Source organism: Panulirus ornatus, chromosome 36 (genome assembly GCF_036320965.1).
Source record: "Panulirus ornatus isolate Po-2019 chromosome 36, ASM3632096v1, whole genome shotgun sequence".
Classification (NCBI taxonomy): domain Eukaryota; kingdom Metazoa; phylum Arthropoda; class Malacostraca; order Decapoda; family Palinuridae; genus Panulirus; species Panulirus ornatus.
In genome coordinates, this window is record NC_092259.1 from 18,135,170 (window position 1) to 18,160,431 (window position 25,262).

The window sequence follows — 25,262 nt, forward strand, 5'->3', positions numbered from 1 at the left end:
AAGATATGAAAAATGGAGAGATGGGTAGTATGTTTGAGGAAAAGAACCTGGATGTTTCGGCTCTGAGTGAAGCGAAGCTCAAGGATAAAGTGGAAGAGTGGTTTAGGAATGTCTTCGGGGTAAAGTCAGGGGCTAGTGAGAGGACAAGAGCAAGGGAAGGAGTAGCACTACTGAAACAGGAGTTGTGGGAGTATGTGATAGAATGTAAGAAAGTAAATTCTACATGAATATGGGTAAAACTGAAAGTTGGTGGAGAGAGATGGGTGATTATTGGTGCATATGCACCTGGGTATGAGAAGAAAGATCATGAGAGGCAAGTGTTTTGGCAGCAGCTGAATGAGTGTGTTAGTGGTTTTGATGCACAAGACTGGGTTATAGTGATTGGTGATTTGAATGCAAAGGTGAGTAATGTGGCAGTTGAGGGAATAATTGGTGTACATGGGGTGTTCAGTGTTGTAAATGGAAATGGTGAAGAGCTTGTAGATTTATGTGCTGAAAAAGGACTGATGATTGGGAATACCATGTTTAAAAAGCGAGATATACATAAGTATACGTATTTAAGTAGGAGAGATGGCCAGAGAGCATTACTGGATGACGTGTTAATTGACAAGCGTGCGAAAGAGAGACTTTGGATGTTAATGTGCTGAGAGGTGCAACTGGAGGGATGTCTGATCATTATCTTGTGGAGGCAAAGATGAAGATTTGTAAGGGTTTTCAGAAAAGAAGAGAGAATGTTGGGGGGAAGAGGGTGGAGAGAGTAAGTGAGCTTGGGAAGGAGACTTGTGTGAGGAAGTACCAGGAGAGACTGAGTACAGAATGGAAAAAGGTGAGAACAAAGGAGGTAAGGGGAGTGGGGGAGGAATGGGATGTATTTAGGGAAGCAGTGCTGGCTTGCGCAAAAGATGCTTGTGGCATGAGAAGCGTGGGAGGTGGGATGAAGAAGTAAGATTATTAGTGAAAGAGAAGAGAGAGGCATTTGGACGATTTTTGCAGGGAAAAAATGCAAATGAGTGGGAGACGTATAAAAGAAAGAGACAGGAGGTCAAGAGAAAGGTACAAGAGGTGAAAAAGATGACGAATGAGAGGTGGGTTGAGTGAGTATAATTAAATTTTAGGGAGAATAAAAAGATGTTTTGGAAGGAGGTAAATAAAGTGCGTAAGACAAGGGAGCAAATGGGAACTTCAGTGAAGGGGGCTAATGGGGAGGTGATAACAAATATTGGTGATGTGAGAAGGAGATGAAGTGAGTATTTTGAAGGTTTGTTGAATGTGTTTGATGATAGAGTGGCAGATATAGGGTATTTTGGTCGAGGTGGTGGTCAAAGTGAGAGGGTTAGGGAGAATGATTTGGTAAACAGAGAAGAGGTAGTAAAAGCTTTGCGGAAGATGAAAGCCGGCAAGGCAGCAGGTTTGGACAGTATTGCAGTGGAATTTATTAAAAAAGGGGGTGACTGTATTGTTGACTGGTTGGTAAGGTTATTTAATGTATGTATGATTCATGGTGAGGTGCCTGAGGATTGGTGGAATGCTTGCATAGTGCCATTGTATAAAGGCAAAGGGGATAAGAGTGAGTGCTCAAATTACAGAGGTATAAGTTTACAGAGGTATAATAGGTATAAGAGGTATAAGAGCAAGGTTATTAGGTACAGTAGGGTTGAGGATCAAGTCAATTGGGAGGTAAGTTTGAATGGAGAAAAACTGGAGGAAGGAAAGTGTTTTAGAGTTCTTGGAGTGGATCTGGCAGCGGATGGAACCATGGAAGCGGAAGTGAGTCATAGTGTGGGGGAGGGGGCGAAAATCCTGGGAGCCTTGAAGAATGTGTGGAAGTCGAGAACATTATCTCGGAAAGCAAAAATGGGTATGTTTGAAGGAATAGTGGTTCCAACAATGTTGTATGGTTGCGAGGCATGGGCTATGGATAGAGTAGTTCGCTGGAGGGTGGATGTGCTGGAAATGAGATGTTTGACGACAATATGTGGTGTGAGGTGGTTTGATCGAGTAAGTAATGTAAGGGTAAGAGAGATGTGTGGAAATAAGAAGAGCATGGTTGAGATGAGAGAGCAGAAGAGGGTGTTTTGAAATGGTTTGGGCGCATGGAGAGAATGAGTGAGGAAAGATTGACCAAGAGGATATATGTGTCGGAGGTGGAGGGAACGAGGAGAAGTGGGAGACCAAATTGGAGGTGGAAAGATGGAGTGAAAAATATTTTGAGTGATCGGGGCCTGAACATGCAAGAGGGTGAAAGGCAGGCAAGGAATAGAGTGAGTTGGATCGATGTGATATACCGGGGTCGACGTGTTGTCAGTGGATTGAATCTGGGCATGTGAAGCGTCTGGGATAAACCATGGAAAGTTGTGTGGGGCCTGGATGTGGAAAGGGAGCTGTGGTTTCGGGCATTATTGCATGACAGCTAGAGACTGAGTGTGAACGAATGGGGCCTTTGTTGTCTTTTCCTAGCGCTACCTCGCACACATGAGGGGGAGGGGGATGTTATTCAATATGTGGCGAAGTGGGGATGGGAATGAATAAAGGCAGACAGTGTGATTTGTGTGCATGTGTATATATGTATATGTCTGTGTGTGTATATATATGTGTACATTGAGATGTATAGGTATGTATATTTGCGTATGGGGACGTGTATTTATATACATGTGTATGGTGTGGGTTGGGCCATTCTTTCGTCTGTTTCCTTGCGCTACCTCGCAAACGCAGGAAACCGACAGCAAAATAATAAAAAAGAATATATGTATATATATATCTTTCAAACTATTCGCCATTTCCCACATTAGCGAGGTAGTGTTAAGAACAGAGGACTGTGCCTTTGAGGGAATATCCTCACCTGGCCCTCTTCTCTGTTCCTTCTTTTGGAAAATTAAAAAAAAAACGAGAGGGGAGGATTTCCAGCCCCCCGCTCCGTCCCCTTTTAGTCGCCTTCTACGACACGTAGGGAATACGTGGGAAGTACTCTTTCTCCCCTATCCCCAGGGATATATATATATATATATATATATATATATATATATATATATATATATATATTTTTTTTTGCTTTGTCGCTGTCTCCCGCGTTTGCGAGGTAGCGCAAGGAAACAGAGGAAAGAAATGGCCCAACCAACCCCCATACACATGTATATACATACGTCCACACACGCAAATATACATACCTACACAACTTTCCATGGTTTACCCCAGACGCTTCACATGCCCTGATTCAATCCACTGACAGCACGTCAACCCCTGTATACCACATCGATCCAATTCACTCTATTCCTTGCCCTCCTTTCACCCTCCTGCATGTTCAGGCCCCGATCACTCAAAATCTTTTTCACTACATCTTTCCACCTCCAATTTGGTCTCCCACTTCTCCTCGTACCCTCCACCTCCAACACATATATCCTCTTGGTCAATCTTTCCTCACTCATTCTCTCCATGTGCCCAAACCATTTCAAAGCACCCTCTTCTGCTCTCTCAACCACGCTCTTTTTATTTCCACACATCTCTCTTACCCTTACGTTACTCGATCAAACCACCTCACACCACACATTGTCCTGAAACATCTCATTTCCAGAACATCCATCCTCCTGCGCACAACTCTATCCATAGCCCATATATATATATTTTGCTTTCCGAGATAATGTTCTCGACTTCCACACATTCTTCAAGGCTCCCAGGATTTTTGCCCCCTCCCCCACCCTATGATTCACTTCCGCTTCCATGGTTCCATCCGCTGCCAGATCCACTCCCAGATATCTAAAACGCTTTACTTCCTCCAGTTTTTCTCCATTCAAACTTACCTCCTAATTGACTTGACCTTCAACCCTACTGTACCTAATAACCTTGTTCTTATTCACATTTACTCTTAACTTTCTTCTTTCGCACACTTTACCAAACTCAGTCACCAGCTTCTGCAGTTTCTCACATGAATCAGCCACCAGCGCTGTATCATCAGCGAACAACAACTGACTCACTTCCCAAGCTCTCTCATCCACAACAGACTTCATACTTGCCCCTCTTTCCAAAACTCTTGCATTCACCTCCCTAACAACCCCATCCATAAACAAATTAAACAACTATGGAGACATCACACACCCCTGCTGCAAACCTACATTCACTGAGAACTAATCACTTTCCTCTCTTCCTCCACGTACACATGCCTTACATCCTCGATAAAAACTTTTCACTACTTCTAACAACTTGCCTCCCACACCATATATTCTTAATACCTTCCACAGAGCATCTCTATCAACTCTATCATATGCCTTCTCCAGATCCATAAATGCTACATACAAATCCACTTGCTTTTCTAAGTATTTCTCACATACATTCTTCAAAGCAAACACCTGATCCACACATCCTCTACCACTTCTGAAACCGCACTGCTCTTCCCCAGTCTGATGCTCTGTACATGCCTTCACCCTCTCAGTCAATACCCTCCCATATAATTTACCAGGAATACTCAACAAACTTATACCTCTGTAATTTGAGCACTCACTCTTATCCCCTTTGCCTTTGTACAATGGCACTATGCACGCATTCCGCCAATCCTCAGGCACCTCACCATGAGTCATACATACATTAAATAACCTTACTAAACAGTCAACAATACAGTCACCCCCTTTTTTAATAGATTCCACTGCAATACCATCCAAACCTGCTGTCTTGCTGGCTTTCATCTTCCGCAAAGCTTTTACTACCTCTTCTCTGTTTACCAAATCATTTTCCCTAACTCTCTCACTTTGCACACCACCTCGACCAAAACACCCTATATCTGCCACTCTAACATCAAACACATTCAACAAACCTTCAAGATACTCAATCCATCTCCTTCTCACATCACCACTACTTGTTATCACCTCCCCATTAGCGCCCTTCACTGAAGTTCCCATTTGCTCCCTTGTCTTACACACTTTATTTTCCTCCTTCCAGAACATCTTTTTATTCTCCCTAAAATTTAATGATACTCTCTCACCCCAACTCTCATTTGCCCTCTTTTTCACCTCTTGCACCTTTCTCTTGACCTCCTGTGTCTTTCTTTTATACATCTCCCACTCAATTGCATTTTTTCCTTGCAAAAATCGTCCAAATGCCTCTCTCTTCTCTTTCACTAATAATCTTACTTCTTCATCCCACCACTCACTACCCTTTCTAATCAACCCACCTCCCACGCCTCTCATGCCACAAGCATCTTTTGCGCACTCCATCACTGATTCCCTAAATACATCTCATTCCTCCCTCACTCCCCTTACTTCCATTGTTCTCACCTTTTTCCATTCTGTACTCAGTCTCTCCTGGTACTTCCTCAGAGGAAGAAATAGTGGTTCCAACAATGTTGTATGGTTGTGAGGCATGGGCTATGGGTAGAGTTGTGCGCAGGAGGGTGGATGTGCTGGAAATGAGATGTTTGAGGACAATGTGTGGTGTGAGGTGGTTTGATTGAGTAAGTAATGTAAGGGTAAGAGAGATGTGTGGAAATAAAAAGAGCGTGGTTGAGAGAGCAGAAGAGGGTGTTTTGAAAATGTTTGGGCACATGGAGAGAATGAGTGAGGAAAGATTGACCAAGAGGATATATGTGTCGGAGGTGGAGGGAACGAGGAGAAGTGGGAGACGAAATTGGAGGTGGAAAGATGGAGTGAAAAAGATTTTGAGTGATCGGGGCCTGAACATTCAGGAGGGTGAAAGGCGGGCAAGGAATAGAGTGTATTGGATCGATGTGGTATACCAGGGTTGACATGCTGTCATTAGATTGAATCAGTGCATGTGAAGCGTCTGGGGTAAACCATGGAAAGTTGTGTGGGGCCTGGATGTGGAAAGGGAGCTGTGGTTTCGGGCATTTTTGCATGCCTGCCAGAGACTGAGTGGTAACATATGGGGCCTTTGTTGTCTTTTCCTAGCGCTACCTTGCACACATGAGGGAGAGGGGGATGGTATTCCATGTGTGGCGAGGTGGCGATGGGAATGAATAAAGGCAGACAGTGTGAATTGTGTGCATGGTGTATATGTATGTGTCTGTGTGTGTATATATGTGTGTACATTGAGATGTATAGGTATGTATATTTGCATGTGTGGACGTGTATGTATATACATGTGTATGGGGGTGGGTTGGGCCATTTCTTTCGTCTGTTTCCTTGCGCTACCTCGCAAACGCGGGAGACAGCGACAAAGCAAAATAAAAAACAAAATATATATATATATATATATATATATATATATATATATATATATATATATATATATATATATATATATAGAAGAAAGTTAAGAGTAAATGTGAATAAGAGCAAGGTTATTAGGTACAGTAGGGTTGAGGGTCAAGGCATTTGGGAGGTAAGTTTGAATGGAGAAAAACAGGAGGAAGTAAAGTGTTTTAGATATCTGGGAGTGAATCTGGCAGCGGATGGAACCATGGAAGCAGAAGTGGATCATAGGGTGGGGGAGGGGGCGAAAATCCTGGGAGCCTTGAAGAATGTGTGGAAGTCGAGAACATTATCTCTGAAAGCAAAAATGGGTATGTTTGAAGGAATAGTGGTTCCAACAGTGTTGTATGGTTGCGAAGCGTGGGCTATGGATAGAGTTGTGCGCAGGAGGGTGGATGTGCTGGAAATGAGAAGTTTGAGGACAATGTGTAGTGTGAGGTGGTTTGATCGAGTATGTAATGTAAGGGTAAGAGAGATGTGCGGAAATAAAAAGAGCGTGGTTGAGAGAGCAGAAGAGGGTGTTTTGAAATGGTTTGGGCACATGGAGAGAATGAGTGAGGAAAGATTGACCAAGAGGATATATGTGTCGGAGGTGGAGGGAACGAGGAGAAGTGGGAGACCAAATTGGAGGTGGAAAGATGGAGTGAAAAAGATTTTGTGTGATCAGGGCCTGAACATGCCGGAGGGTGAAAGGAGGGCAAGGAATAGAGTGAATTGGATCGATGTGGTATACCGGGGCTGACGTGCTGTCAGTGGATTGAATCAGGGCATGTGAAGCGTCTGGGGTAAACCATGGAAAGCTGTGTAGGTATGTATATTTGCGTGTGTGGACGTGTATGTATATACATGTGTATGGGGGTGGGTTGAACCATTTCTTTTGTCTGTTTCCTTGCACTACCTCGCAAACACGGGAGACAGCGACAAAGCAAAAAAAAAAAAAAGAAATATATATATATATATATATATATATATATATATATATATATATATATATATATATATATATATATATATTTATATATATATATATATATATATATATATATATATATATATATATATATAAACAGAGAAGAGGTAGTAAAAGCTTTCGGAAGATGAAAGCCGGCAAGGCAGCAGGTTTGGATGGTATTGCAGTGGAATTTATTAAAAAAGGGGGTGACTGTATTGTTGACTGGTTGGTAAGGTTATTTAATGTATGTATGACTCATGGTGAGGTGCCTGAGGATTGGCGGAATGCGTGCATAGTGCCATTGTACAAAGGCAAAGGGGATAAGAGTGAGTGCTCAAATTACAGAGGTATAAGTTTGTTGAGTATTCCTGGTAAATTATATGGGAGGGTATTGATTGAGAGGGTGAAGGCATGTACAGAGCATCAGATTGGGGAAGAGCAGTGCAGTTTCAGAAGTGGTAGAGGATGTGTGGATCAGGTGTTTGCTTTGAAGAATGTATGTGAGAAATACTTAGAAAAGCAAATGGATTTGTATGTAGCATTTATGGATCTGGAGAAGGCATATGATAGAGTTGATAGAGATGCTCTGTGGAAGGTATTAAGAATATATGGTGTGGGAGGCAAGTTGTTAGAAGCAGTGAAAAGTTTTTATCGAGGATGTAAGGCATGTGTACGTGTAGGAAGAGAGGAAAGTGATTGGTTCTCAGTGAATGTAGGTTTGCGGCAGGGGTGTGTGATGTCTCCATGGTTGTTTAATTTGTTTATGGATGGGGTTGTTAGGGAGGTAAATGCAAGAGTCCTGGAAAGAGGGGCAAGTATGAAGTCTGTTGGGGATGAGAGAGCTTGGGAAGTGAGTCAGTTGTTGTTCGCTGATGATACAGCGCTGGTGGCTGATTCATGTGAGAAACTGCAGAAGCTGGTGACTGAGTTTGGTAAAGTGTGTGGAAGAAGAAAGTTAAGAGTAAATGTGAATAAGAGCAAGGTTATTAGGTACAGTAGGGTTGAGGGTCAAGTCAATTGGGAGGTGAGTTTGAATGGAGAAAAACTGGAGGAAGTGAAGTGTTTTAGATATCTGGGAGTGGATCTGTCAGCGGATGGAACCATGGAAGCGGAAGTGGATCATAGGGTGGGGGAGGGGGCGAAAATTTTGGGAGCCTTGAAAAATGTGTGGAAGTCGAGAACATTATCTCTGAAAGCAAAAATGGGTATGTTTGAAGGAATAGTGGTTCCAACAATGTTGTATGGTTGCGAGGCGTGGGCTATGGATAGAGTTGTGCGCAGGAGGATGGACGTGCTGGAAATGAGATGTTTGAGGAAAATGTGTGGTGTGAGGTGGTTTGATCGAGTAAGTAACGTAAGGGTAAGAGAGATGTGTGGAAATAAAAAGAGCGTGGTTGAGAGAGCAGAAGAGGGTGTTTTGAAATGGTTTGGGCACATGGAGAGAATGAGTGAGGAAAGATTGACCAAGAGGATATATGTGTCGGAGGTGGAGGGAACGAGGAGAAGAGGGAGACCAAATTGGAGGTGGAAAGATGGAGTGAAAAAGATTTTGTGTGATCGGGGCCTGAACATGCAGGAGGGTGAAAGGAGGGCAAGGAATAGAGTGAATTGGAGCGATGTGGTATACAGGGGTTGACGTGCTGTCAGTGGATTGAGTCGGGGCATGTGAAGCGTCTGGGGTAAACCATGGAAAGCTGTGTAGGTATGTATATTTGCGTGTGTGGACGTGTGTATGTACATGTGTATGGGGGGGGGGTTGGGCCATTTCTTTCGTCTGTTTCCTTGCGCTACCTCGCAAACGCGGGAGACAGCGACAAAGTATAAAAAAAAAAAAAAAATATATATATATATATATATATATATATATATATATATATATATATATATATATTTATTTTTTTTTTTATTATACTTTGTCGCTGTCTCCCGCGTTTGCGAGGTAGCGCAAGGAAACAGACGAAAGAAATGGCCCAATATATATATATATATTTGTTGGAACCACTATTCTTTCAAACACCCATTTTTGCTGTCTGACCTAACGTTCTTGCCTTTCACACATTCTTCAGTGTTCACAGAACCTTCGCCCCCTCCTTCACCCTGTGAGTCACTTCCGATTCCATGGTTCCATCTGGTGCCAAATCCACTCCCAGATATCTAAAACACTTCACTTCCTATAGTTTTTCTCCATTCACACTTACCTCCCAGTTGACTTGTCCCTCAACCCTTCTGTATCTAATCACCTTGCTCTTATTCACATTTACTCTCAACTTTCTTCTTTCACACACTTTACCGAACTCAGTCACCAACTTCTTCAGTTTCTCACCCGAATCAGCTACCAGTGCTGTATCATCATTGATCAACAACAAACATGGAGACATCACGCACCCCTGTCACAAATCGACATTTACTGAGAACCAGTTACTTTCCTCTCTTCCTACTCGTACACATGCATTACATCCTCAATAAAAACTTTTCACTGCTTTCAGCTGCTTGCCTCCAACACCATATACTCTTGATACCTTGCACTAAGCATCTCTATCAACTCTATCATATGCCTTCTACAGATCCATAAATGCTACATACCAATCGATTTGTTTTTCTAAGTATTTCTCACATGCATTTTTCAAAGCAAACACCTGATCCACACATACTCTACCACTTCTGAAACCACACTGCTCTTCCCCGGTCTGATGTTCTGTATATACATTCACTCTCTCAATCAGTACCTTCCCATATAATTTCCCCCGAATACTCAACAAACTTATACCTCTGTAATTTGAGCACTCACTCTTATCCCCTTTGCCTTTGTACAGTGGCACAATGCATGCATTCTGCCAATCCTCAGGCACTTAACAATGATCCATACATACATTAGATATCCTCACCAACCAATCACCAACACAGTCACCCCCTTTTTTGATAAATTTCAGTGCAGTACCATCCAGACCCACCGCCTTGCCGGCTTTCATCTTCCACAAAGATTTCACTACCTTTTCTCTGTTTACTAAGTCATTCTCCCTGACCCAGTCACTTTGCACACCACCTCGACCAAAACACCCTGTATCTGACTCTCTGTCATCTAACACATTCAACAAACCTTTAATACTCCGTCAGTCTCCTTCTCACATAACCACTACATGTTATTACCTCCCCATTACCCCCCTTCACTGATGTTCCCATTCTCTTGTCTTATGCAATTTGTTTACCTCCTTCCAAAACATCTTTTTATTCTTCCTGAAATTTACTAATACCCTCTCACCCCAACTCTCATTTGCCATCTTTTTCACCTCTTGCACCTTTCTCTAGACCTCCTGCCTCTTTCTTTTATACATTTGCACTATTTCCATGCAAAAATCGTCCAAATGCCTCTCTCTTCTCTTTCACTGATAATCTTACCTCTTCATCCCTCCACTCACTACCCTTTCTAATCTGCCCACCTCCCACACTTCTCATGCCACATGCATCTTTTGCACAAGCCATCACTGCTTCTCTAAATACATTCCATTTCTCCCCCACTCCCCTTACGTCCTTTGCACTCACCTTTTTCCATTCTGCACTCAGTCTTTCTTGATACCTCCTCACACAAGTCTCCTTCCCAAGCTCACTTACTCTCACCACTCTCCTCAGCCCAACATTCTCTCTTCTTGTCTGAAAACCTCTACCAATCTTCACCTTCGTCTCCACCAGATAATGATCAGACATCCCTCCAGCTGCACCTCTCAGCACATTAACATCCAAAAGTCTGTCTTTCATGCGCCTATAAATTAATACATAATCCAGTAACGCTGTCTGGCCATCTCTCCTACTTATATATATATATATATTCGTATGTATATCTCTCTTTTTAAACCAGGTATTCCCAATCTCCAGTTCTTTTTCAGCACATAGTTCTACAAGCTCTCCACCATTTCCATTTACAACACTGAGCACCCTTTGTACAATTATTCCCTCAACTGCCGCATTACTCACCTTTACATTCAAATCACTCATCACTATAACTTAGTTTCCTGCATCAAAACTGCAAACACACTCACTCAGCTGCTCCCAAAACACTTGCCTCTCATCATCTTTCTTTTCATGCCCAGGTGCATAGACCCCAATAATCATCCATCTCTCTCCATCCACTTACAGTTTTACCCATATCAATATAGAGTTTACTCTCTAACACTCTATCACATACTCCCACAACTCCTGTTTCAGGAGTAGTGCTTCTCCTACCCTTCGGTATGTTTCAAGGGATAGTGGTTCCAACAACGCTATATAGTTGCGAGGCATGTGCTATAGATAGGGTTGTGCGGAGGAGGTTGGATGTGTTGGAAATGAGATGTTTGAGAACGATATATGTGAGGTGGTTTTATCAAGTAAGTATTGAAAGGGTAAGAGAGATGTGTGGTAATAAAAAGAGTGTGGTTGAGAGAGCAGAAGAGGGTGTATTGAAATGGTTTGCTCACATAGAGAGAATGAGTGAGGAAAGATTGACAAAGAGGATATATGGAGGGAACTAGAAGTGAGAGACCAAATTGGAGGTGGAAGGAAGGAGTGAAAAAGATTTTGAGAAATCAGGGCCTGAAGATGCAGGAGGGTGAAAGGCGTGCAAGGAATAGAGTGAATTGGAATGATGTGGTATAACGGGGTCGATATGCTGTCAGTGGATTGAACAAGGGCATGTGAAGCGTCTGCTGTAAACCAGGGAACATTGTGTGGGGCTTGGATGTGGAAAGGGAGCTGTGGTTTTGGTGCATTGAATATGACAGCTAGAGACTGAGTGTGAACAAATGTGGACTTTGTTGTCTTTTCCTAGCGCTAATTCACGTGCATGCAGGGGTTAGGGGGTTGTCATTTCATGTGTGGCGGGGTGGCAACAGGAATGAATAAAGGCAGCAAGTATGAATTATATACATGTCTATGTATGTATATATATACACTGTATGTATACATTGAAGTGTATAAGTATGTGTGGACTTGTATGTATGTACATGTGTTTGTAGTTGAGTTAGGCCATTCTTTCGTCTTGTTTACTTGCGCTACCTCTTTAATGCGGGAGACAGCAACAAAGTATGATAAATAATCAAATATATATTATCCTTGGCGATAGGGGAGAAAGAATACTTCCCACGCATTCCCCACCTCTCGTAGAAGGCAACTAAAGGGGACAGGAGCAGGGGGCTAAAAACCCTCCCCTCCTTTTATTTTAACTTTCTAAAAGGGGAAAGAGAAGAAAGAGTTATGCGGGGAGTGCTCATCCTCCTCGAAGGTGTCTAAATGTATGTGGATGTAACCAAGGAGAGATAGGTAGTATGTTTGAGGAAAGGAACCTGGATGTTTTGGCTCTGAGTGAAACAAAGCTCACTGGTAAAGGGGAAGAGTGGTTTGGAAATGTCTTGGGAGTAAAGTCAGGGGTTAGTGAGAAGAGAAGAGCAAAGGAAGGAGTAGCACTACTCCTGAAACAGGAGTTGTGGGAGTTTATGACAGTGTAAGAAAGTAAACTCTAGATTGATATGGGTAAAACTGAAAGTGGATGGAGAGAGATGGGTGATTATTGGTGCCTATGCACCTGGTCATGAGAAGAAAGATCATGAGGGGCATGTGTTTTGGGACCAGCTGAGTGTGTATGTTAACAGCTTTGATACACCAGACTGGGTTATAGTGATGGGTGATTTGAATGCAAAGGTGAGTAATGTGGCAGTTGAGGGTATAATCGGTGTACATGGGGTGTTCAGTGTTGTAAATGGAAATGGCGAAGACCTTGCAGATTTGTGTTCTGAAAAGACTGGTGATTGGGAATACCTGGTTTAAAAAGAGAGACATACATAAGTATACGTATGTAAGTAGGAGAGATGGGCAGAGAGCGTTATTGGATTATGTGTTAATTGATAGGTACGCGAAAGAGAGACTTTTGGACGTTAACGTGCTAAGAAGGGCAACTGGAGGGATGTGATCATCTTGTGGAGGCGAAGGTGAAGATATGTAGAGGTTTTCAGAAAAGAAGAGAGAATGTTGGGGAAAAAGAGAGTGGTGAGAGTAAGTGAGCTTGGAAAGGAAATGTGTGTGGAAGTACCAGGAGAGACTGAGTGCAGAATGGATAAAGGTGAAAGCAAATGACGTAAGGGGAGTGGGGGAGGAATGGGATGTATTTAGGAAAGCAGTGATGGCTTGCTCAAAAGATGCTTGTGGCATGAGAAAGGTGGGAGGTGGGCAGATTAGAAAGGGTAGTGAGTGGTGGGATGAGGAAGTAAGATTGTTATTGAAAGAAAAGGGAGGCATTTGGAGGATTTTTGCTTGGAAATAGTGTAAATGAATGGGAGATGTATAAAAGAAGGAGGCAAGAGGTCAAGAGAAAGGTGCAAGACATGAAAAAGAGGGCAAATGAGAGTTGGGGTGAGAGAGTATCATTAAATTTTAGGAAGAATAAAAAGATGTTTTGGAAGGAGGTAAATAAAGTGTGTAAGACAAAAGAACAAATGGGAACATCATTGAAGGGGGCAGCTGGGGAGTAATAACAAATAGTTGTGAAGTGAGAAGGAGATGGAGTGAGTATTTTGAAGGTTTGTTGAATGTGTTTGATGATAGAGAGGCAGATATAGGATGTTTTGGTCGAGGTCTTGTGTGAAGTGAGAGGGTCAGGGAGAATGATTTGGTAAACAGAAGAATTAGTGAAAGCTTTGCGGAAGATGAAAGCCAGCAAGGAGGTGGGTTTGGATGGTACTGCTAGGGAATTTATATAAAAAAGGGGGTGATTGTGTTGTTGACCAGTTGGTGAGGATATTCAATGAATGTATGGCTCATGGTGAAATGCCTGAGGATTGATGGAATGCATGTACAGTACCATTGTACAAAGGCAAAGGGGATAAAGATTAGTGTTCAAATTACAAAGTTATAACTGTATTGAGTATTACTGGGAAATTATATGGGAGGGTATTGATTGAGAGGGTGAAGGTATGTACAGAGCATCAGATTGGGGAAGACCAGTATGGTGTCAGAAGTGTTAAAGGATGTGTGGATCAGGTGTTTGCTTTGAAGAATGTATGTAAGAAATACTTAGAAAAGCAGATGGATTTGTATGTAGCATTTATGGATCTGGAGAAGGCATATGATAGAGTTTATAGAGATGCTGTGTGGAAGGTTTTAAGAGTATATGGTGAGAAGTTTTTATCAAGGATGTAAGGCGTGTGTACGAGTTGGAAGAGAGGAGAGTGACTGGTTCTCAGTGAATCTCAGTTTGCGGCAGGGGTGCGTGATGTCTCCATGGTTGTTTAATTTGTTTATGGATGGGGTTTTTAGGGAGGTGAATGGAAGAGGTTTGGAGAGAGGGGCAAGTATGCAGTCTGTTGTGGATGAGAGGGCTTAGGAAGTGAGGCAGTTGTTGTTTGCTGATGATGCAACGCTGGTGGCTGATTCAAGTGAGAAACCACAGAAGTTGGTGACTGAGTTTGGTAAAGTGTGTGAAAGAAGAAAGCTAAGAATAAATGTGAATAAGAGCAAGGTTATTAGGTTTAGTAGAGTTCAAGGACAAGTTAATTGGGAGGTAAGTTAGAATGGAGAAAAACTGGAGGAAGTGAAGTGTTTTAGATATCTGGGAGTGGACTTGGTAGCAGATGGAACCATGGAAGCGGAAGTGAGTCACAGGGTGGGGGAAGGGGGCGAAGGTTCTGAGAGCATTGAAGAATGTGTGGAAGGTGAGAACGTTATCTCGGAGAGCAAAAATGGGTATGTTTGAAGGAATAGTGGTTTCAACAATGTTATATGGTTGCGAGGCATGGGCTGTAGATAGGGTTGTGCGGAGGAGATTGGAGGAAAGATAGATAGTATGTTTGAACACACACACACACACACACACACACACACACACACACACACACACACATACACACACACAACACACACACACACACACACACACACACACACACAACACAACACAACACAACTCTCTCTCTCTCTCTCTCTCTCTCTCTCTCTCTCTCTCTCTCTCTCTCTCTCTCTCTCTCTCTCTCTCCCTCCCTCCCTCCCTCCCTCCCTCTCTCTCTCTCTCTCTCTCTCTCTCTCTCTCTCTCTCTCTCTCTCTCTCTCTCTCTCTCTCTCTCTCTGGTAAATGTTACTCAGAGGCTGTATGTACCTTATCCACCCCACTGAATTGGGAATGGAGTAAAGATAACATATAGATAGATAGATCAACATTATTTTACAGGTTTAGGTCCTGATACATGTAATGTAATTACACAGACATTTTACTTATACCATTGCAGATGTTTACCAGTTTGCTTAGGTCCATCACTGTTGAACCCTTTCAATGCATAATTAATTTCAAGTTATGTTTCTTCAAAATGATTGGTTGTATGTTGTAAAAGGAATGCCCTTCTTTGTTATTTTTTTTAGCTTTATTTTATCTTGAGCTATAGAATGCATATGTGACATAAACACTTTGAATTCACCAGAAAACATGAAAATTCCAGGTTTTAGAAAAAATTTAAATACTGTATTACCAGAAATCATTTCCATCGTACTTAAGTGAAAGTTCCTTGCTGCCACTAGACATTGCAATATTGATATGCTTCTGAAGAAAGTTCTTTGCTGCCATTAGACATTGCAATATTTATATGCTTCACTACAATTAGTGTTACCATAATATTTTACAACTGTTCATTTTTACTTACAGCATTTTGATTCTCATAAAAGTGGAAAGTGCATTGTTTATTTGGCATTAATCCCTTGTAAAAAAACAAGTGTAAAGCTAAGCAAATTGAAAATTTGGCTTGAATTCACAAGATATGACTTGTTTTTGAAGTTGTGGGCCACACCCATTCCAGTTTCTCTGGGCAAATATAATACTCATATCAAGTACCTGTCTTTGTATGAAAGCCTAATATCATAAAAACCTTTAAGTAGCATAATATGTTATATATAAACTCAGAATATAACAGGCAGAAGTTTAAAGGGACATGCTTCACATGGCAAATCACCTGTGTTTCTGTTCAAATTTGTGAGATTGGTCAAAGATGGCAGCTCTCACAGAAAAATGGTGGGTGATCCATGGTCTCTCGGATGTTCTCCAATGTCATAGTGAGGGGAAAATTATTTGAAAGGTGTGAAGTAAATATGAATATCATGGAAAAGGGAAAAATATTTATTCAGTTATATCCAAATGTTTCAACAAAAGGATTAAACCAAGGAGTGATGTATTGTTTTTAAATTGATTGTATATTATTTGGTTAATCTATTCACCCTCGGCTCATTTTTTCATTAGTATCAGAAAGAACCATTGGAAGAAGGTGGAGCAGGGACGCGACGAGGTTCACGCAAATATCGTGTGTTCTCATTGATTTCTCGCATCTTCCTTCAAGCTTTTACTATGACATTTCTGGCTGAATGGGGTGATCGTTCCCAGATTGCAACTGTTGTCATGGCAGCAAGAGAGGTAAGGAAGTTGATATATATGATAGTTATGATTTATGAACTATGGATTTGCAAATGAAAAAGCTACTTGACTTTAGCAAGCTATCCTTATAGTATTGTAGTGGAATAAGATAATATGATGTTCATCTTGCAAGATTTCAACCCATTGTTGCATTTATGTAAAGAATGTATTACTTGTTAGATTCCTCTTAAATCTGAAAATGTTTGACCTACTGATATTTGTAGCAAGGCTGTGGCAGTTATAACCTAACTACAATTTTTGGCTTACTGATAAGATATTTATTTATTCATTTATTATATTTATTTTGCTTTGTCGCCGTCTCCAGTGTTAGCGAGGTAGCGCAAGGAAACAGACAGAAGAAATGTCCCAACCCACCCACATGCACATGTATATACATACACGTCCACACATGCAAATATACATACCTATACATCTCAACGTATACATATATATATATATATATATATATATATATATATATATATATATATATATATATATATATACATACACACACACAGACATAAACATATATACACATGTACATAATTCATACTGTCTGCCCTTATTCATTCCCATCGCCACCCCGCCACACATGAAATAACAACCCCCTCCCCCCCAAATGTGCGCAAGGTAGCGCCAGGAAAAGACATCAAAGGCCACATTCATTCACACTCAGTCTCTAGCTGTCAAGTAATAATGCACCAAAACCACAGCTCCCTTTCCACATCCAGGCCCCACAAAACTTTCCATGGTTTACCCCAGATGCTTCACATGCCCTGGTTCAATCCGTTAACAGCACGTCGACCCCGGTATACCACATCGTTCCAGTTCACTCTATTCCTTGCACGCCTTTCACCCTCCTGCATGTTCAGGCCCTGATCACTCAAATCCTTTTCACTCCATCTTTCCACCTCCAATTTGGCCTCCCACTTCTCCTCGTTCCCTCCACCTCTGACACATATATCCTCTTGGTCAATCTTTCCTCACTCATTCTCTCCATGTGACCAAACCATTTCAAAACACCCTCTTCTGCTCTCTCAACCACACTCTTTTTATTACCCCACATCTCTCTTACCATATTATTACTTACTCGATCAAACCATCTCACACCACATATTGTCCTTAAACATCTCATTTCCAGCACATCCACTCTCCTCCGCACAACTCTATCCAAAACCCACGCCTCGCAACCATTTAACATTGTTGGAACCACTACTCCTTCAAACATACCCATTTTTGCTTTTGGAGATAACGTTCTCAACTTCCACACATTCTTCAACGTTCCCAGAATTTTTGCCCCATCCCCCACCCTATGATTCACTTCCGCTTCCATGGTTCCATCTGCTGCCAAATCCACTCCCAGATATCTAAAACACTTCCTTCCTCCAGCTTTTCTCCATTCAAACTTACTTCCCAATTGACTTGTCCCTCAACCCTACTGTACCTAATAACCTTGCTCTTATTCACATTTACTCTTAACTTTCTTCTTTCACACACTTTACCAAACTCAGTCACCAGCTTCTGCAGTTTCTCACACGAATCAGCCACCAGTGCTGTATCATCAGCGAACAACAACTGACTCACTTCCCAAGCTCTCTCTCATCCACAACAGACTGCATACTTGCCCCTCTTTCCCAAACTCTTGCATTTACCTACCTAACAACCCCATCCATAAACAAATTAAACGACCATGGAGACATCATACACCCCTGCCACAAACCTACATTCAATGAGAACCAACCACTTTCCTCTCTTCCTACATGTACACATGCCTTACATCCTCGATAAAAACTTTTCACTGCTTCTAACAACTTGCCTCCCACTTCATATATTCTTAATACCTTCCACAGAGCATCTCTATTAACTCTATCATATGCCTTCTCCAGATCCATAAATGCTACATACAAATCCATTTGCTTTTCTAATTATTTCTCACATACATTCTTCAAAGCAAACACCTGATCCACACATCCTCTACCACTTCTGAAACCACACTGCTCTTCCCCAGTCTGATTCTCTGTACATGCCTTCACCCTCTCAATCAATACCCTCCCATATAATTTACCAGGAATACTCAACAAACTTATACCTCTGTAATTTGAGCATTCAATTTTATCCCCTTTGCCTTTGTACAATGGCACTGTGCAAGCATTCCACCAATCCTCAGGCACCACACCATGAGACATACATACGTTAGATAACCTTACCAACCAGTCAACAATACATTCACCCACTTTTTTAATAAATTTTACTGCAATATCATCCAAACCCGCCGCCTTGCCGGCTTTCATCTTACGCAAAGCTTTTACTACCTCTTCTCTGTTTACCAAATCATTTTTCCTAACTCTCACTTTGCACACCACCTCGACCAAAACACCCTATATCTGCCACTCTATCATCAAACGCATTCAACAAACCAATACTCACTCCATCTCCTTCTCACATCACCATTACTTGTTATCACCTCCCCATTAGCCCCCTTCACTGAAGTTCCCATTTGCTCCCTTGTCTTATGCATTTTGTTTACCTCCTTCCAAAACATCTTTTTATTCCCCCTAAAATTCAATGATACTCTCTCACCCCAACTCTCATTTGCCCTCTTTTTCACCTCTTGTACCTTTCTCTTGACCTCCTGCCTCTTTCTTTTATACATCTCTCACTCATTTGCATTATTTCCTTGCAAAAATCGTCCAAATGCCCCTCTCTTCTCTTTCACTAATAATCTTACTTCTTCATCCCACCACTCACTACCCTTTCTAATCTGCCCACCTCCCACGCTTCTCATGCCACAAGCATCTTTTGCGCAAGCCATCACTGCTTCCTAAATATATCCCATTCCTCCCCCACTCCCCTTACATCCTTAGTTCTCACCTTTTTCCATTCTGTACTCAGTCTCTCCTGGTACTTCTTCACACAAGTCTCCTTCCCAAGCTCACTTTCTTTCACCACTCTTTTCACCCCAACATTCTCTCTTCTCTTCTGAAAACCTCTACAAATCTTCACCTTCGCCTCTACAAGATAATGATCAGACATCCCTCCAGTCGCACCTCTCGGCACATTAACATCCAAAAGTCTCTCTTTCGCGCCCCTATCAATTAACACGTAATCCAGTAACGCTCTCTGGCCATCTCTCCTACTTACTTATGTATACTTACATATATCTCTCTTTTTAAACCAGGTATTCCCAATCAACAGTCCTTTTTCAGTGCACAAATATACAAGCTCTTCACCATTTCCATTTACAACACTGAACACCCCATATACACCAATTGTTCCATCAACTGCCACATTAGTCACCTTTGCATTCAAATCACCCATCACTATAACCTGGTCTCTTGCATCAAAACTACTAACACACTCACTCAGCTGGTCCCAAAACACTTGCCTCTCAAGATACAGGACAATATTATGCCCATAGATTTAGTACAATGATTTCAATCCATCCTAATATGATGTGTAATTCCTGATTGGGAAAAAAAACATTACTTCATGATGTGCTTTTGAATGATATCAAAATTAAGGGAATATTTGACTCAAGAAATATTAAAGGTTTGGTGGTTTGCCTTATAGGCATTTGGCCATCCATTGTAGTCAGGTGTTTTGTACTTACCTGTTAAGTTTATGACCTTCCCCATTGTTTAGTTACCGAAAGAGTCAGTAGATATTTGCAAGAAGTTTCATTGTAGGTAGTAGGTGATAGGCGTCCACCAATCAGTGGGGAATATTAATGGTACAGCCCAACTTGGTATGAGGAGAGTTAGTGATGGCTGTGTAGTGAGGCAGCACCTGAGTGGTTGTCTAGTTGCACTCATCTGACCCAGGTAACCATCTTTTTACCTTGGCCACACATGGACTGCTTGCACTATATCCACAAACAGACGATCTTTCGTAGTCACACATAGTACTTGACTACACTTAACTCACGCAGCTAAGTCTTAGTAACTCTAGATTTTCTTTAAGTGAATGCTATGTGCTTGCCTTCCCTTTCAGCAAAATGATACGAGCAGTAGATATGATTAGTAAATAGGAATCTTAGACAGGAGCATTAGGTAGAAGTAATAGGTGGGAACATTTAGGTGTGTGCTTTAGGTAGAAGTAGTAGGTTAGAATATTAGGTAGTAGCTAGTAGGAACATTAGGTTAGACACTGTAGAAACACTGCATTAGAGTTGCCCTCTGCCAGTGGACTGTTAAGAGTGTGGCACATAAAGGCTAAGAAGGGGCAGTGAAGTTCACCGGTTCTGGAAATTCTGCCATGGACTCCCCCTTGAAGGAGTCCGTGAAGGGAATGGTTGTAAGAGATATGAACAGATAAATATGTAGATGAATAATCATTTCAGCTTTCAGTTTTGTTTGTGAAATATTGATTTATGTTTTGAGAGGGATGAAATGATATCAAGGAGAAATGAAAATCAGAAATTTCACATGGAGAGAGATTCAGATATGATCATTTTGCACTAAGTTAGACTGTAGTGAAAGTTTTCTTATGGAAATAAGAATAGGTTTGTAATATCAGTTTTGAGGAGGGAAAACTGTATCCTTTGATTCCACAAATGGAGGCAAAGGGGAATTTTTTCATGGACCTCTGTCCTAACACACATAAAGTGCCGAGAGAGAGGAAGGAAGGGAGACGGAGAGGAAAGGAAAAATTAAGGTGGTGAAGGAGGGAGTCAGGAGACGGAAGCATATATGCATACCATATAGTGGCATTGGAGTCATGTAGTCTAATGGTCATAGGCCAGTAGGGAAGTGAGTACTTTCTTACCTACAATAAGATTTCATCAATAAGGAGGCTTAGTGCTTTGGAGGGTTTGCTTTTTTCTTTCTCTTGAATTTGGTTTTATGATTCTACTCATATTTCTATAAACAGGCACAGTTTTGGTGGTGAATAACATATTTAGTAATGTTACTCTTAACCTGCCAAAATTGAGTGTAATTATCCATTTTATAGCTTGGAGAAAGATTTTTATATTCATGGCACCTGCTCTTGAACACTCTATGCTATCAAATGTCCTCATAAATTTGAGTCTGCTGTCTGCGTTAACCACATTTTCAGTCACACTGTTCATACATCCACCACTTTTATACCGCACAAGTATTTCTCCCATCCTTATTTACAAGTTTTGTACTTGATTTCATGTTATGTTCTCTGATTGTTCTGTCTCCATGTCTCTCAAAGAACTGCCCAATGTTCACTTTGTTGATCTCTTTTGAAAACCTAAAGGATGTGATAAGGTCACCTCTTTCTTCTTTCTTCCATGATGAGTAAATTTACTTGAAAAATTTTCTTGTAGCTTGGCTTTCATAACTCTGATACCATCTTCCTCCTTCCTCTGGACTTTTTACATGAGTTCTTTGTACTTCTTAAGATGTTTTGCCCAAACCTGAGAAGGATGTATAGGTACACCTTCCATTTTCCAGCACTCTTGGTTCCAAAGCCTTGCTGGATTAACCATTTTGCCAGACCAACCATGGTTACATCATAATAATTCATCAACACCTTTAACCCACTAATTATACATCTCCCATGTGTCTCCCATGTGTCTAAAGTATACCATGGACTGCTAGAAATTTCGATTATACAAATTTTTTTTTTTCTTTTTTTTTTGCTTTGTTGCTGTCTTCCGCGTTTGCGAGGTAGCGCAAGGAAACGGACGAAAGAAATGACCCTAACCCACCCCCATACACATGTATATACATACGTCCACACACGCAAATATACATACCTACACAGCTTTCCATGGTTTACCCCAGACGCTTCACATGCCCTGATTCAATCCACTGACAGCACGTCAACCTCGGTATACCACATCGATCCAATTCACTCTATTCCTTGCCCTCCTTTCTCCCTCCTGCATGTTCAGGCCCCGATCGCACAAAATCTTTTTCACTCCATCTTTCCACCTCCAATTTGGTCTCCCACTTCTCCTCGCTCCCTCCACCTCTGACACATATATCCTCTTGGTCAATCTTTCCTCACTCATTCTCTCCATGTGCCCAAACCATTTCAAAACACCCTCTTTTGCTCTCTCAACCACGCTCTTTTTATTTCCACACATCTCTCTTACCCTTACGTTACTTACTCGATCAAACCACCTCACACCACACATTGTCCTCAAACATCTCATTTCCAGCACATCCATCCTCCTGCACACAACTCTATCCATAGCCCACGCCTCACAACCATACAACATTGTTGGAACCACTATTCCTTCAAACATACCCATTTTTGCTTTCCGAGATAATGTTCTCGACTTCCACACATTCTTCAAGGCTCCCAGAATTTTCGCCCCCTCCCCCACCCTATGATCCACTTCCGCTTTCATGGTTCCATCCGCTGCCAGATCCACTCCCAGATATCTAAAACACTTTACTTCCTCCAGTTTTTCTCCATTCAAACTTACCTCCCAATTGACTTGACCCTCAACCCTACTGTACCTAATAACCTTGCTCTTATTCACATTTACTCTTAACTTTCTTCTTTCACACACTTTACCAAACTCAGTCACCAGCTTCTGCAGTTTCTCACATGAATCAGCCACCAGCGCTGTATCATCAGCGAACAACAACTGACTCACTTCCCAGGCTCTCTCATCCCCAACAGACTTCATACTTGCCCCTCTTTCCAAAACTCTTGCATTCACCTCCCTAACAACCCCATCCATAAACAAATTAAACAACCATGGAGACATCACACACCCCTGCCGCAAACCTACATTCACTGAGAACCAATCACTTTCCTCTCTTCCTACACGTACACATGCCTTACATCCTCGATAAAAACTTTTCACTGCTTCTAACAACTTGCCTCCCACACCATATATTCTTAATACCTTCCACAGAGCATCTCTATCAACTCTATCATATGCCTTCTCCAGATCCATAAATGCTACATACAAATCCATTTGCTTTTATAAGTATTTCTCACATACATTCTTCAAAACAAACACCTGATCCACACATCCTCTACCACTTCTGAAACCACACTGCTCTTCCCCAATCTGATGCTCTGTACATGCCTTCACCCTCTCAATCAATACCCTCCCATATAATTTACCAGGAATACTCAACAAACTTATACCTCTGTAATTTGAGCACTCACTCTTATCCCCTTTGCCTTTGTACAATGGCACTATGCACGCATTCCGCCAATCCTCAGGCACCTCACCATGAGTCATACATACATTAAATAACCTTACCAACCAGTCAATAATACAGTCATCCCCTTTTTTAATAAATTCCACTGCAATACCATCTAAACCTGCTGCCTTGCCGGCTTTCATCTTCCGCAAAGCTTTTACTACCTCTTCTCTGTTTACCAAATCATTTCCCTAACCATCTCACTTTGCACACCACCTCGACCAAAACACCCTATATCTGCCACTCTATCATTGAACACATTCAACAAACCTTCAAAATACTCACTCCATCTCCTTCTCACATCACCACTACTTGTTATCACCTCCCCATTTGCGCCCTTCACTGAAGTTCTCATTTGCTCCCTTGTCTTACGTACTTTATTTACCTCCTTCCAGAACATCTTTTTATTCTCCCTAAAATTTAATGATACTCTCTCACCCCAACTCTCATTTGCCCTCTTTTTCACCTCTTGCACCTTTCTCTTGACCTCCTGTCTCTTTCTTTATACATCTCCCACTCAGTTATACAAATTATACAAATATTAAATGTAAATTAGATAAATGAATGAAATACAGATACTTATACACCTACTCAGGACAGGTGCTCTCCAGCTAAGAGTTTCACAAATTCATCCACATACTCGGCAGCTCCTTCGTGGTTTGCAGACCGCTTTTCTCCTCACACTTTATTCATGGAAATTCCGTGACTCTTCTTGAATCTTGAAGTCATCCTTAACTATAGTCACGCTCATGTTGTAATTCAAGTTCTGTATATAACAACTTAACCTGGTCCATTATCATGCTAACTGACAAGTCCACTCCATTACTCCGATGCTGTCGAAACCATTCCATCATCACTGGATCATGCTCACTACTCTTACCATCTTTCATAGTTTTTCTAATCGTCATTTGCTTCTTGGAATCACTGTCTGCATAGAACTTCAATATTTTCTCCCTTTGCTTCTTTGTATCATAAACAGTTGATGAACCAACACCGTAAGCTTACGCACCGAAACACCACGGACCATTTTTTCAACATTTCTACTTTATCTTGGATCAATATGGACTGGTGTTTAAGTTTGACATCACAACTGACTTACACTCTGGTATGTCTTAGAAGCCATAGCTAGGGTTAAATTTAAGCTAAATAAGCTAAGAATCTCACAGACTTGTGGTATCACCACCACCAAGTGCAGTGTAAAGAATGTAAATAAGCGCTCCCTACACACAATGCCATCTGTGGCTACCCAGTAAACTAGTCTGGTGGCCGCGGTAATTTCAAGTTCCCTCACGTAATTTTGCCCGGACTAAAAGAGGTGCCGAACCATCAGTTGCTGGAAATTCGGTGGTGTACCTGTATTAGTTTTGGCCTCATGTAGGATATGATTAGCTTGCTAAGTATTTCCTTATCATGTACTTGAAAGCAGGGAGAGTGACTATCATGTGTGTGAAAAATATTGGAAGAGTGTATTTCTTTGGAAATGTTCCTTCTCTCTCTCTCTCTCTCTCTCTCTCTCTCTCTCTCTCTCTCTCTCTCTCTCTCTCTCTCGTCTCTCTCTC

The 25,262-nt window shown here is 41.6% G+C and overlaps 1 protein-coding gene across 3 annotated transcripts in view; it reads left to right on the top strand.

Moving 5' to 3' along the window:
• LOC139760419 (putative divalent cation/proton antiporter TMEM165) overlaps positions 1-25,262 on the top strand; it is a 231,960-nt gene that overhangs the window by 171,592 nt on the left and 35,106 nt on the right. For all 3 annotated transcript variants that reach the window (XM_071683600.1, XM_071683602.1, XM_071683601.1), the window contains one exon: positions 16,391-16,561. In XM_071683600.1, coding sequence (XP_071539701.1) covers positions 16,391-16,561 — 171 coding nt within the window. The remainder of the gene's footprint in view (positions 1-16,390; positions 16,562-25,262) is intronic.